Source organism: Psammomys obesus, unplaced genomic scaffold, assembly GCF_907164565.1.
Source record: "Psammomys obesus unplaced genomic scaffold, mPsaObe1.curated_primary_1811, whole genome shotgun sequence".
NCBI lineage: Eukaryota > Metazoa > Chordata > Mammalia > Rodentia > Muridae > Psammomys > Psammomys obesus.
This window is the reverse complement of record NW_026596125.1, coordinates 6,293,391-6,307,937: the sequence shown is the minus strand read 5'-3', so window position 1 is coordinate 6,307,937 and position 14,547 is coordinate 6,293,391. Positions and strand designations below refer to the sequence as shown.

The 14,547-nt window shown below is 53.4% G+C and overlaps 1 protein-coding gene across 2 annotated transcripts in view; it reads right to left on the bottom strand.

Moving 5' to 3' along the window:
* Positions 1-2,150: 2,150 nt before the first annotated feature.
* Positions 2,151-14,547, bottom strand: part of Sufu (SUFU negative regulator of hedgehog signaling) — a 96,167-nt gene continuing 83,770 nt past the window's right edge. For both annotated transcript variants that reach the window (XM_055591558.1, XM_055591559.1), the window contains exons 11-12: positions 7,443-7,511; positions 2,151-5,111 (exon numbers count right to left, since the gene is read on the bottom strand). In XM_055591558.1, coding sequence (XP_055447533.1) covers positions 5,022-5,111; positions 7,443-7,511 — 159 coding nt within the window. In that variant the 3' untranslated portion in view covers positions 2,151-5,021. The remainder of the gene's footprint in view (positions 5,112-7,442; positions 7,512-14,547) is intronic.

Genomic DNA, 14,547 nt, shown 5'->3' with positions numbered 1-14,547 from the left:
ATTGTGGGCTCAAGGCATAGCAAAACGATCTGGAGAAACCCTGTCTCAAAACAACCCCTCTCCAAAAATCATCCTAAATGTTTATGTGCACATGCACACACACACCACGGCGCCCATACGGAGGTGAGAGGATTACTTGGGGGTGTTAGTTCTCTCTTTCTACCATGTGGGTTGGGGGTATTCCAACTCAGGTCATCAGGCTTGGCAGCAGAAACATCTCGTTAGCCTCTCCTAGACTTCCTGAGTCAGCAGAGGACTGGCTCAGGTTCACTGTGTGCCCCAGAAGGGCTGCCCCTCCCAGACCACATCCTGACCTGCCTTTGTAGGCTGGGAACCCATCGCTTCGTCCTGCTCAGCAAATCACACCCTCATCCCACCGGCCCTCCCAGGCCTCCCTCTCTCTCAGTGCCTGCAGCTGCCTCAAAACCTGGCAGGCCCCGGGGCAGTCACTTCTAGCTTGCATTCCCTTGTGGTTGGGCCAGTTTGGCAAATCCCTTGGGCTCCTCAGGCCCACAGTACTGCAGCAGCAGCCCTCACCACAGGACCCAGAAGAGGCAGAATAGATGTCCACAGAAATGTCCAGGTCTTCCTAGGGGGGGATGTTTAAGACCACACGGCAGATCTCTGTCCTTAAGTCTTTAAATTGATGTTTCTGCCCTAGAGACCAGGTCTCCAGAAAGCCCTTGTCTTTCAGCACAACCTTGGCCTGATACTGTCTCCCACAGACCTCCCTGTTCTGTGCCCTTTGGGGCAAGATGGTCCCGTCCCTGACTCCTGAGCGTTCCTGGTCAGTTAGGTGAGGAGGGTGAATTGAGGAGGGGGGCATGACCTGGAATACTCTGGGCCTGTCAATTTGGCTTCAGACCCTCCCACTTGTTCTCTTGTCCTGTGCACTGTGGGGACCAAGGGTTCAGGCAGGACCTACTCCATTGCTCAGGTGCCAGCCGTTCCTAGAGTTCAGGAGGAGGTCACAGGGGCAAGATGGACACTGACTTCTTTCTTTGGAAGGCCCCCAGACAGTTAGAGGTCACAGAAAATGAGAAAGGAGCATTAAGAGCCTAGGTATGGGAGCTGAAATCCCCTCTGCCTCAAGACCATCTCAAGACCTGTCACTCGTCCTGGTGTAGTCCCCTGAGTGCTACCAGCCCATCCTGAAGATCAGGAGAAAGGCCCTGTCACTTGATAGGACAGAAAACTAGGCCTAGCAGGAAGGGAAAGAATGTGGAAGGCCCCAGGTGGTTTCAAGTGTTCCAAGAATCCTTCGAGAATGCTGCCACTGCCACACCTAGGCTGCTTCCTCCCTTCCCCCAGCACTGGCCTCAGTTGAAAAGGGGGCCCTCCAAAGGCAGATGCCATTGGGCAGCCCAGGGAAGGATGGCACACCACCATCTTTGCCTAGCTTGGGTGTTCCTAGAAGGATGAGCTGGCCTGTGTCGCCTGGTTCTGAGATTCCCAAACCTAAGCACAGCCCCAGGCCCTTGGAGAGGGGCTGAATTTAGATACCTGCTAGAATGGCTAGCTGTAAGGGAGAACAAAGACTCACAGAACTGGAGGGGAGAAATGTGCCTTTCTCACCTTTGGGCCCCTCTGGAACCAAGGGCAAAGTGCTTCTGATGAGAGTGTGCAGAAGAGGAGGCAACAGCCAGGGGTGTGCTGGTACATCATACTTGTAATTCTGGCACTTGGGAGGCCCAAGATGATGACTTCAAGGCTAGCTTGGGCTACAGGCTGAGACCCTCTCAAACAAACATACAAACAAGCTGGAAGTAGTACCACACGCCTTTAATCCCAGCAGATTAAAGGCAGAAACAGGCGGACCTCTGTGAGCTCAAGGCTATCCTGTCTTGAAAAACCAACCAACGAGCAGCAGCAGCAGCACCACCACCACCACCACCACCACCACCAACCAAAACCCAAAGAAGGAAGGAAAACAGAGAAGATGCCACCCACCTATTGCCCAGCCCCAACCTCCTTTGACCTTAGGAAAACAAGGTCTATAAAGGAGGGCTGTGTGTGTGTGTGTGTGTGTGTGTGTGTGTGTGTGTGTGTGTGTGTCTTAGTGGCAGAGTACCTGCTTAGCACCTGGGTACCCCTCAGGATCGTTCATTGCACTTCAATCCTAGCATGCCAGAAAGAAGCACACACCCAGACACGTCCGCAGATATGTTTAATGCACTTAGATTACACAGAGGAAGAGGGGCAAGTAGGAACAAAATCTAAGTGAGTCACTCAAAATTTCTTACAAAAGTCCTGAGCCAGCTGTAGCCTCAGGAACTGAGTCGCCACTGACATTAAAAACTAATATAAAAATGTACAAACGTCTGTTCATTGCAGCATTCAGATCTTTGTACAAAAGAAGGGGTCTCCGTACAGGGCTCCTGACTTGTAACAGGGACCCGGACACCTCACCTGACACCAAGACCATGGATGCCAGAGAGGGAAGACCAGGTTAAAAAAATACAGTTCAGGGAGTTTTCTGCTCATCTGCCCCATAGGGGCTCCGAACTTCAGGGTCTCCCTGCTCTCAATCTCAAAACTCAGTCCCAGGACCCAGCATCTGGAGTGCAGGGGTCCTAGCCCTTTTAGACTCCTTAAGGCCTCCACAGGCCCTTCGCAGCCTGTCACTCTTGGAAGAAGAGGGACACTGTGTCCCCAGCATGGAGCTAGGACCACCACCCTCTGCAGCCCACACAGGCCCTGGGAAGCTTTAGTTAGCAAGTCCGAGCCCTTTCCTTTCAGAAACCCTAGTCCTGTGGACCTGGAAGGTTGAAGGATGGGGAAAGGTTGGAGGAAGTCTGTGGAAGATGGGGGGAAGACCCCTAAGCCCCTCCCTGTGATGGGTCATCAGCCCCAGAGGGCTGCAGAGAGGGAAAGAGAAGCCCCACGGAGAGCGCCCATCACTTGTCACGGTAAGGTCAGTCTTGCTCCATCAGATGTTGGGGGCTCTTCTCTCCAGCCAGCAGCTTAATGGTGAACCTCTTCCCTGAGATCCCTTTGGAAGGAGGCCTGGTCAGATCAGGCTGAGACCAGCCCTGCTACTAGAGCCACTGCACTCTGAGGACTGACGGGGTCCTGGTCCCAGCAGGATTTTAGACATTCCTGAGGTTCCTGACAGGATGGGGGCAGGAGACACCTCAGGGCTGGTGGCTATCTGGAGCTTACCTGTCATTCCCTGCTCCCCAAAGCGGGGGCCACCAAGAAGCTGGGGACAACCATCATCTGCAAAGACCTTGCAGGCCTAGTGCAAGCTGTTGACCAGGAGTCTCACATGCTAAGGACAACACTTAGCTCATAGCATGCATTCTCAGCCACACACCAGGCAAATGGACGTAGGGCAGAATGCAAGCAGGGATCCCCTTAGGCAGGTCTCCAGGGAGAATTAGGGTCAAGATGGCAAGGAATGGAGGCAAAGTGTAAGCATCTCTTGGCCCATAAACGAGCTTTAAAGGTGGGCTTGGAAGTGTCCTTGTGGAAAAGTCAGGGCAGCATGGTGTGTGTTCCAGACAGGCTTGTATCTTGGCTGCTGAGGGCTGCAGCCAGCCTTTCTCATGCTCCAGATGGGTCTGCCTCCAAGTGCTGGCCTTGGAATTAACATCTTAGACCCGGATATGCAGAAAGGAGCAGATTGAGTCATTTTTTGAAAGGCTAATTTCTGCTTCTTCGAGACCCCAGCCAGGGCCTTCAAGGCCCCTGGAGGCAGCTCTTTGGCGGGACCAGCCTGCAGAAGGCTGTACACCTGTGGACCTCCTGGGGTACCCTGGTGGAGGCACACAGAGCTGGGGAGCTCTTGCAAGGTCCCTGACAGACAAAATGTCTTTCCTTTGGAGATATCTGAACTTAAAGAATGAACAAAGAACATCAGACCTAGAGTAGAAGGCAAGAGTGCAGGAAAGGGGCTTGCCAATCCCAGGTCAGATGTGGGAAGCAGCTCCCAAAGGTGACCAGAGATAGGGTGGCTCCTGGAAGGCAGGCAGATCTGTAGTTCTGGGTTTGAGAGAATGAGGCCCCCCAGAAGGAAAAGACAAGGATGAAAGATGAGTAAAAAAATAGATATAGGAAAAATGGAGGGCCAGAGAGCAGTGTCAGCAAAATCAAAGGGAGGGGCTGGGGAGAGGTTGATTTTTCATTTTTCATAAGCTAGACCCCTACAGCCCAAGTAGGCTATGATGGGGGGGTTATCAAAGAGCTGAAGGCCCTGGGTAGCAGGATGGGGAGGCTATGGGCTTCACCCTCTCCTCGGCAGGCATGGTTGGGTAGAAAAAGACTGGAAGACATAGCTAGGGCCACCTCGTCCCTGAGTGCTAAAGTCTCCAGAGCCTTGTACAAGTCTGATTCACTTGGAAGGCAGCGGCACCCCTTCCAGGTCACAGCAAATCTGAACCCAACACTGCATGGGTGTGTGTCAGCTGCTCCCGGGCTCCTTCCAGGGCCCAGAGCTGACAGGCAGCACCAAGCACTTCTCAGGCAGAGCTCCCAGACTCCTGTCTAAGGGAATGGTGAAGTTCATCAAGGAAGAAGTCCTGTTTAAAAATCACTATATACACGGCTTCTGGACCGTCTTTGCTGAGCAATAAAAATACCATCCGGTTTCCAACATACTAAGGAAGGAAAAAGTAATCGTGACCAGAGCCATCGTTCCACAGGCTGGAGCAGCCTGACTGAGCAAAAGCTGAGGTTGAACCAGGCAGTGCATCCTCAAGTGTGCTCTGTACCCCAGGCTGTGTGGCGGTGCCTCTCCCAGGAGCACACCAGTTAACCCTGTGGCAGCAGTGGGCGGGTGAGGAGGGTTTGCAGGTGCAGCCTCACTCCATCACTGGCATGAAGGACAGGGGCCTGGTCACATGGGCTTGGCAGCTGGCAGTGAGGCCCATGAGCCGGAGGTGAGGCGGGGCCTGCGGTGGGTGTGGCACTCTGCAGTCACCCTCACTCTTGTCCTTTTATTCGTGGGAGTCTCCTCACAAGCTGTCACACTGAAATCACTGGGCACAACTGAGCTCCTCTCGGCCCCTGCAGGGCCCAGGCTAGTGCAGTGGACTGTCAAACACCACGTCAGGGAGGATGGACACTTTGAGCTTCTTTTCGGGCCAGCTGTACTCTTTGGGAAGTTTAAACTGTGGAGGGAGCAAGCACAGAATGGTTAGCTGCCGCCTTCCAGGACAGTGCCCAGAGAGAGCAGCACACTGGCCCAGACTCTGTCCCTAGGCTGCTGGGGACCTCTCAAATCCTAGACCCAGGGCATGTGCGTGTGTGTGTGTGCGTGTGTGTGCCTGCCAGTGTGTGTGGCTCATCCAGTTGCTCCCTTCCTCTTGCACTGCCAGTAACTCATCAGGTTGGAGAAGGCATGCCCTCTAGTTCTTGGACTGTGTAGACTGCCCTCCTGCTCATTTCCTTGGTTCTGCCTCCAGCCACAAGCATGTAAGGAATCTGCTCTCTGAGGCCCTGGGGCTGGAGGATGGGGGACCAGGAGGGAGTAGACATTACAGGGAAGAGGCCTGTCACTGTCATTGACTCTCTTTCTGAGGCTAGTGTGGGAGAGTCTGGAACCATAGATTTGTCAAAGGGTCCACAAGGAAGGAGGCTGTTCAGCCCCAAATCAGATCCCAAACAGTGCGGTACCGGGATAGGAAGTACAGGATGAAGGAGGTTTGAGTATTCTCGGAAGAAGAAATTCTCTGCTACTTGCTCCCCCTTCCCCCTGCTTCCCAGGGTTCTTTGTCTAGTGGTTCCAGAGGAGAGCCAAGGTCTTCCAAGTTCTTTCTAGTTAGAAATCAATGATGTTTTATTTCTCTCCCTTACCTGGCTCTTCTGCTTGGGAGAGGGGTTGCGGCTGGCTTCTTATTCCTTCTGTGTTCTAGAACCTTGCCTGTGGCCTAGCACACAGCTGGTGCTCAATCAATTCTCACTGACTTGGGGTTAGTGCAGGAGCTCTGATAACTCCTGTTGTCTCGGGGCTAGGCTGCAAGTCGGGGCCAGGGAGAGGAGGAAAGAATCATGTTCCAGCCTGCCTGGAGAGCTGGAGGGAAACAGACTGACACTTCCTGCCTGGCTCCCTTTGCCCTCCCTCTCTTGGGGAGCTCTAGACCCAGGACAAAGTGGAGGCTGGGGCAGGGTGTGGGGATAGCCTCTGGACAGGAAAGGAAAAAAAGAAATCATTTTTAGTGACCTACTTTCCTACGCTCCCCTTGGCTCCTGTCTCTCTTGCCTGGACTATCCCCCTCCCGCCCACTCAACACCCAAGCTCAAAGCAGCAGCTTGGCATAATGCCATTGCAGTGTGACAAGACCTCTCCGGAAGCACTTCTGGGCAGCTGGCTTTGGCCTGACTGAATGGGGGAGCTAGGCCTCTGAGGCAGTGACTTGTAGGGGTGACTGGCTGGCACAGATCATGTGCTTGATAACCTTGAAATATGCAAATGAGTGAATTGATCAAGCCGGATCCCTGGCATGGGGGCAGCTAAGACATGGCTCTATTGGGAGCTAGATACGAGCTCTGAGGAGTACCCTGAGTCTTTTTCCTCAACTTCTTAAACAGCAGGGCTTGTGCTGCCCTGGGAGAGCCTGGAGGCTACTGCCTGGCCCCTGGGAGGTAAGGGAGCTCTCTTTGCCTCAAGCACATTAGGGCAGAGGGAGGGAAGGGTCAGTCTCTGCCACAGGCAGGGGAGGGCCAGAAGTTTCTTCAGAGGCCTGGGAAGCTTGCTAACGTCCCACTATCCCATGGAACACTGGGGCCAGGAAGGCTTGCCTGCCTGCTGCCTGGGTGCTGTTACAGGAGGCAAGAGAAGGGAAAGGGACTTTCCAGGATGAGGTAAGTTCCTGTAAATGAGGAGGCCAGGAACAAGGAAGAAAAACAAAAGGGATTATGGACTCCATTCCTGTACCCCAGAGAAGGAGCCAAGGGGAGGCCTCACCCCACCTGGCCTGCCTTTCTCAGGCTCTGAGCTAGCCAGGAAGAGGCTGAGAGAGGCAAGCTCTGGCTGAAGAAGGAAGGAGTGTGGCTCTTGGGTGGCCCAAGGCAAGAGCAGGAGTCCCTTCTGCCCGCTAGAACTCCCCAGTGGAATGTTCTCTGGCAGCAGACATGAGCTTTCTGTTCAGAACCTGCCAGGGAACGGCAGGGGCTGGGGAGAACTCTAGCCTGAAGGCCCTGGCTGCTGCTTCAATGAGGTTCACAAGAGCTGGCAATTCAGACAGTCTGCTGGGTGTCCTCACAAGGGTGGGGGCGGGGCAGGAGTGGTTTGGGAAACAGAAGAAAAATAAGTCATTTAATGTTCTCAGGGGCTCCTCTCCAGATTATCCCTGTTCTTCAGAAAAGAGCCCACAGACGTGTGAATACGTGCATACACGTGCTCCTACACACACACACACACACACACAGGTGTACAAATATACACAGGCCCACATTCTTCAGCCCGGCCCCTCTGCGACTGAGAAATCAAGCAGGCTTACTTCTGCTGGAGAAGTCAGATCTTCTAAGTCCTCCAACATCTTTTCTACAAACTCTTCTGTCAACAGAATCTGGGAAAGAAAGCAAAAGGTGGGTTTTTATTTAAAAAAATAAAATAAAATTATACACACACACACACACACACACACACACACACACACACATGTCTTTTTGCCATCTGCCAAGCTAGGGATGTTTCTTTTTTTTTTTTTTTTTAAAGATTTATTATTTATTCAGTGTTCTGCCTGCATGTGTGCCTCAGGACAGCAGAGGGCATTAGATTTTACTACAGATGGTTGTGAGCCACCATGTGGTTGCTGGGAATTGAACTCAGGACCTTTGGAAGAGCAACCAGTGCTCTTAATCTCTGAGCCATCCCTCCAGCCCCAGGATGTTTCTTTGAGCTATGGAGAAGGGAGGAACCATTGATTGGCTCTAGGGACAGAGGGCAGTACTTATTGCTTGGTGGGGTGAGGCGGAACTGTACACTCTCAATGCTTCTCACCATCCCCTGCTTGTTTTTTATTTGTTTGTTTTCAAGATAAGGTTTCACTGTGTAGCCTTGGCTGTCCTGGACTCTCTTTGCAGACCATGCTGGCCTTGAATTCACAGAGATCCGCCTGCCTCTGCCTCACTGAGTGCTGGGATCACAGGCGTGCGCCACCATGCCCGGCTCACCACCACCTACTTGTAAGACTAGAGAAGGTCAGAGAGGTGGGGCGGGGTCACTGGAGAAAGGAATGACCTCTGGAAGGTGGGCAGTGCTGGCCTCGGAAGGGAGCTGGAAGCCCACCTCTTTGAGATGTCTGGTCTTCTAGAAGCTGCAGGGCTACAGAGAGGGACAGGAAAGCCAAAGGCCATGGGAGAGCTCTTGCCAAGGTTCTTGCTTGATCAGGCTCACATGTCCCCATCCCCTCTTCCCAGCCATGCAGGACTGTTTGACTCGGGAATGCAAATCCTGTTTGGGACTTAGTTGCACCCCACTGGAGGAGCACAAGCTTAACACGTGGAAAGTCCTGGGTCCCATCCTTACCCCTGGGGGAGGGGGAGAGCAGGTAACAACCAGGAAAAAAAAATCTGAGCTAGAGAACTTGGAGGATGAGAGTGCCTGTGTCTTCACGGAGGGGCACGGGGCTCTCAGCTCCCCTCTCCAGCCTCTCCAGCCGCAGGGTCATCTCTCGGACTATCCCTGCAGGCCCCAGTCGGCAGCCATGCTCTTCTAGGCTGGAGACACCTCTTCTCTGGGTCTTCCCCCCCCCCCCCCCGGCTCTGCTCTTCTGTTCTGATGCCTGTTACCCACAGGCTTTGGTGTCCCAGACCATCTAGCCCCACTGTTTGGCTGGAATCCTCACCTTCCTTATGCCCTCGGCAAGTTTTCTCAGCCAGTGGAAAGGTCCACAGCAACTCAGAGCCCTGTCAAGCCACTTTCTCAGCTGCTGGCTCTCCCAGGCAGCTGAGCTGGCCAGGCTCCTCCACACTCTGCTTGCGGATCCTGGCCCTTCCTAATCCATCCTCCCCGCCTTTACCCACAGGGCCTCTCCACTAGTGTGGGGCAGACTCGGCAGAGCACAGGAGGAGGACAGCAAGAAGGTGCAAACCAAAGTGAGGGAAACTCTTCCCTTCAGAAGGTTGGGAATCAAAAACTTGAGAAAACAGCATTAAATCTCCCTTGGGAGTTGCTCACTCTGTAAGAGCAGAAGTTTCCAAGAGATAAAGTGAAGTGTCAAAGGAAGATGCAGAGCAAGGAGAGGCAAAGGGGCTTGCAAGATGGATGGGAAGCTGATGGCATGGTGGTGACAAGCGAGAAGGAAAACCTCTGACGTACCACACACCATGCTGACTCTTCCCACCTTCTCTCTTTCCAGATGGGGAAACTGAGGCACAGGGAGGTTATAGCACCTACCCTATGGGGCCAAGGTAAGATCTTATCCCACTCGTCATGTCTTGGCCTGAAACTTGATGCCTTAGACACTGAGGTGGAGGACACTGACTCATATATTCATTCTTTTAGGACAAGCAAGCCTACTTCCCACTCAGCCAGCAGCTCCCTAGAGGAACAGGACCCGCCTTCCCCAAACAGGAGCAAACAGCTCTGACCAGGAATGAGGGAGACAAGGAGGGAGGAAGGGAGAGCACTAGCAGGAGAGAGCGCCAGCAGCGTCCAGGGGAGCGTCCACCCAAGGTACTCATTCCTTTTCCTCCTGCAAGATCCCCAGAGGGGGTTGGCTGGCTCTTTCCAGTCTGTCTGGTGCTTTCTGGTCCTCAGCCACATCCAGTCACAACTAGCCTTCCTCCTCTCATCCCATCGGCCCCCTCCTCCAAGCTGAGTCTCTCCACTGCTTATCACCGGTCCAGCTTGAGTAATATAAAGTCACATTCATATTTTTGGCATTTCTGGGGCTTGTTGCCATCTCTGAAAAGGCTAGCACAAACACAAGCATACCTCAAACCCAGTTATATTACAATGACTCCAGTCCTGGCCAGGCGGGGCTCCTTTTTAACCCACAATAATCTGGAGGGAGGGGCTTTACGAGAGAATGGTAAATAGGTCTGGGACTTTAGGGCTGGAGTAAGATGCGGTGGGGGAGGGCTTCCAAGGTCAGCGGCCACCCAAGGACACTCCCAAGGGTGTTTTTCTACAACAGGAAAGGTGAGGCCACCAACAGTCAGGTCCTAAGCCAGGCCTTCTGTCAAAGGTCTGGAACTGATGAGTTATGGAGGCTTTCAGCAGAGCTGCCACCAAACATGGCACCATCTGTGTGTGGACTTCATTTTGTACTCTGCTGGGGGAGGGGGTGACAAGACCCTAAAATGGGGACAAATGTTAGCTGTTCTTTCATTTTCACTTTTGATGATTTGCTGGTTTCTGCTAGAAACCACATTGTTTTAAAAAGAATTAAAGGGGAAAAATTATACATGAGATCCACATAATATTAAGGGTGACATTCTCTGCGGAGAAACACAACAGACTGTCATAGCTCCAGGCACCTGATTTAATTTCCTTTGGGAATTAAACCTTAGAAGCCTGGACTGAACAAACAGGCCCTGTTCTTTGTATATTTCAGAGCTGGAGCTGAGAATGTTAACAGATCTTATCAACAGGATACTGGAGATAGACAGCTCTGATGGAGTAGCTCCTGGGAGTGCTCACTGGGAACAGACTCGCCGTTGTGATGCCACTGTGGGAAAGGCCTGTGCGGGTCTAGGGCTTAGAGCTCCCTGTCCCCTTAGAGTGGCCAGCCTCTGCCACAGTAATAATAGGAACGTGGAGGACCGCAACAGCGAAAATGGCCAATCACAATCAGCACTAAGCGCTGCCCGGTTCTCTTCGCTGAGTCCTGTGACGGGCTCGCAAGGGTGACAACCCCAGTTCTCACTGTGCAGATGACTGGGTGCTGAGGACAGGGCCTGCCTAGTGGGGATGGCACAGGCTCTTTTCCTATTTGGGGAAGGTGTGCCAACTCTAAAGGTGTGCATACTCAGGGCTAACCTTTTCTGATGGGGGAGATGATGGTAGCGTTTACCAGTGGCCCGGGAGAACAGCACCCTCAACCTCGCCAGGAGTCTATCTTCTCATTTCAACAGGGCTGGAGCCTGAGTATCACAAACACACAGCTGCTCACAACAAACAAAAGAAGCATGCTGGCTGACTGAAAAGGAAGGCATGCTATGTACTGCTTCAATGTTTTGAGGCAGAGCATCTCCAGTTAGTCCTGGCTGTTCTGGAACTTCCACTGTCAGCCAGGCTGGTCTCAAATTCACAGAGCTCTGCTTGTCTCTGCCTCCCAAGCCATTGGGATTAAAGGCCTGCACCACCACACCTCACTCTGAACTCACACATTTTAACAGTTCCTCTAGCCCAGAAAAAGAGTGGCAGATATACTGACTAATCATCACATTGATCACTGCATGCCACTATGCTTGCATGCACTAAGAACTGGGACAAAACGCTGAGGTTCATGTACAAATAGCCATGGAGGAAGACACCCTCTCGTTGGAGAGGAAGAGCCCCTGGTCCAACGTGAGCAACACGTTCCCCTGGAGGGCTCTGGAGAACATGGCAATGCTGGGCTACATGCTCTCCAGAACAGTACACCCCAGGCAATGCAAAACACCTGCATTTTCACCGGGTGCCCCCAAGAGAGGAAGAGGCCCAGAGGAGGAGGACCTAGATAGGGTACACAACAGTTGGTGGCTGCAGCTCTACCCCTGCTCAACTGACTGAGGACACCGTCAGCTAGAGAAGGTTGAGTCCAGGCTTGTGGCTCACTCCAGTGGGCTCACGTCACAGGACGAGCACAGCGCAGCCGAACAACCTGGCTCATTGGTGGTAAGAAAGGACTGTCAACAACCTCTCAATTCTCCAGGCTCCAGCAAGTTCCAGAAAGGAACCTGAAAAGTGATCTTTTGTTGGTGCCTGCCCTGGGCAGGCCCGGCTGCGCTGCAGGCAGGGGCTGGACTGCTACAGGGCTGACACTCATTCCAAGGTCTGCGGTCACCAGATTTCTGAGTGGCTGACAGTGCCCATTCCTTCCCCTCGGTATGATGACAATCCACACTTTGTCTTGGGCCTTGTTTGCTCCTTGTGTTGACACGTTGTTCTGCTTCCCAGCAAGTTTGGCTTTCTTTCCCTCCCTTTCCTTTTCTGCAGGAAGGAAATGTGCTCTCTACAGAGGCAGGGCCTAGGGCCTGCCAAGGCCCAGCTCTGGCACCCATGATCGCAGTGGGGCAGGGACTAGAAGGACTCCTGCCTGCTGTTCCCCTTTCCTCCAGCACAGGCAGACAAAGGCCAGAAGACAGTCTGCAGACACTCCCATGCTGGGAGGGCCAGAGGCATGAGCTTGTGAGCAGTGAGGGCACTCACTCATTTCCTGTTCTGGGTGGGTGGTGAGAAGTTGGCTTTGGTGGCCAGAAATAGGGTCAGACTCCTGCTCTGTCGACACAGCAGGGAATTTCAGAAACAGGACTGGACCATGAGGTCTTGAGACAGCCCAAGCCAAGGTGTCCAAAGGAGGCAGGTATAGCCTACAGGTCCACCAGTGGGAGAAAGGAAGTGCCAGGGCCTGGGCTAGGGGCTCTCAGGTCGCCTTTTACACAACATCCAAAGGGGTGCATGGGGACAGAAGAACGCAGGGCCTTGGCTAAAGGAATCTGGGGAGCCTGTTCCTGGGCTGAGGCAGAGTTCAGCAGAGGTTCCCCACTCAGAACAGCTGTGACGTGTCTTCTCCCAAGTCAGGGCCTCCTATTGGGCTAGGGAGTGGCTGGGACTACGGGCGCCACCTGGGTGAGCTGTCAGACACCACACAGCTGAGAAAGCATTGCAGGGCCTAAAAAAAATAATCTCATGTTTGGTCATATGACCTCTCTGTGACCTCTGGGACTGAAGCTTCTCTCCTTCAGATTGCCCTGGCTAAGAACTGATGACAGAACTGACTGGGCTCTGGGTGGGGCTCTGCTTGCAAGACTGACAGCTCAGGGTCAACAGGCCTTAGGAAAAAGCACCCACAGCTCCCAGCTCCCAGTGAAGGGAGAGAACGTTGGCAGGCCTGTTCCAGGGTCTGTAGCTCTGTACTTACAGGCTCTATGATCTTAACAGTGACACAAAGCAGGTGGATGAGGCCAGTCTCTGCTCTGGAGCAGCCCCTAATGTTCGAGTTTCCACCTGCCTTCCTCCTCAGTGCCTTGCTTCCTGACTCCCCCACAGCTGGGTGCTCCTGAAGTGGTGGGAAGCAGGGGACCAGGTGGCAGCCCAGGATGACGTAGGTGTGGAAGCTTGTCTGAGGCCATTCCACCAGCTCTGGAAAAAGGGCTCAAGGGCTCTGGCTCCCTAACCTTCCCCTTTTCCTTTCAGTCTTCCTTTCCCAGCTCAGGGAGGGTGGATGCTTTTCCTTGCCTTTCCCTAAGAGATAAGCAGCCTGGGCTGGCAGCCAGAACAAGGTGCCAGGGCTGGGAGTGAGTGCTTCTAAGGCTGCTGAAGGCTGATGCAAGACAGTCTCCCTGGCCCTCTCACTTCAGCTGTGACTCACACGGGCTGGTTCAAGCAGCAGCTAAAGGACAGAAGGCTGTGTCTCTCCGCATCCTATGCCTGCTGCATTCAGCTGCCTCCTGCTCAAGGAGGCACCCCAGACCCAGGAATGCCAGGAGCTTGTAAAAAGCAGGCGCAGGTCTCTGCGTGTTGAGTTCTCCCTCCAAACAGGCCTGGGCCCCTCGGCATAGTGAGGCTTGATCTGTGACTTTGAGTGGATCCCCAGGTTTCAGGAGTCCTATAGACTCCTGGGGAGACAGTTGGCCCTTGAGAGGCAACCTAGAGTCCCACAAGTCATTACAAGCCAAGTTCCCACAAGCCTGGGAACTGCCTGTGACCACAGAGGTAAGACCCTAAAGGGAAAGTCAGGCTAGCGGTCAGAGGCAGAAAACGCTGATGCTCTCAGGAGGGGAGGACGGCTGATGTGGGTGTTGGCTTCACTGCTGAGAACCCAGCTGGCTGGGGCAGGTCAGATGGAGAGTTTCCCAGGGCTCCCTGCAAAGAGCCTGAGAAACCCCTTGGTGATCAAGGGTGCGTGCCTGGAGGGCGGGATCTGAGCCAGCCTTCCCAGGGCTCTCCTGAGGGCCAGCCCATGGTGGACCACACTAATGAGCCCATAACAGGCCTTTGATTAAGCAGCTCCTAGCACAGCAACTTGATTGAAACATGCCGAGGCCAGCTACTTGTTCCCACTGCTCCCTGGTTCCCCAGGCAACAGCCCATGGGAGGGGACCCAAGTGCTGGGAGTCGGCAAGTGCTGAAGGTCCCAACTCATTGAGGGTGTGTGTGTGTGTGTGTGTGTGTGTGTGTGTGTGTGTGTGTGTGTTTGGGAGGGGTAGTGCCAACAGTGGGAACACAAACAGGGGATTAGGAACTTGGTAATTGGGTAGGGTGCAAGAGACTTCCTTCCAAAAGACTGAGGGGCTGCCAGACAGCTGCTGGATCTTCTGGGGGCCCAGGTTTCTGAGCAGCTGAAAATCAGAGATGCTGACCATCCCAGCCCTTTCACAGGAAGATGTCCTAAAAAGAATGAAAGAAAGAAAGAAAGAAAGAAAGAAAGAAAGAAAGAAAGAAAGAAAGAA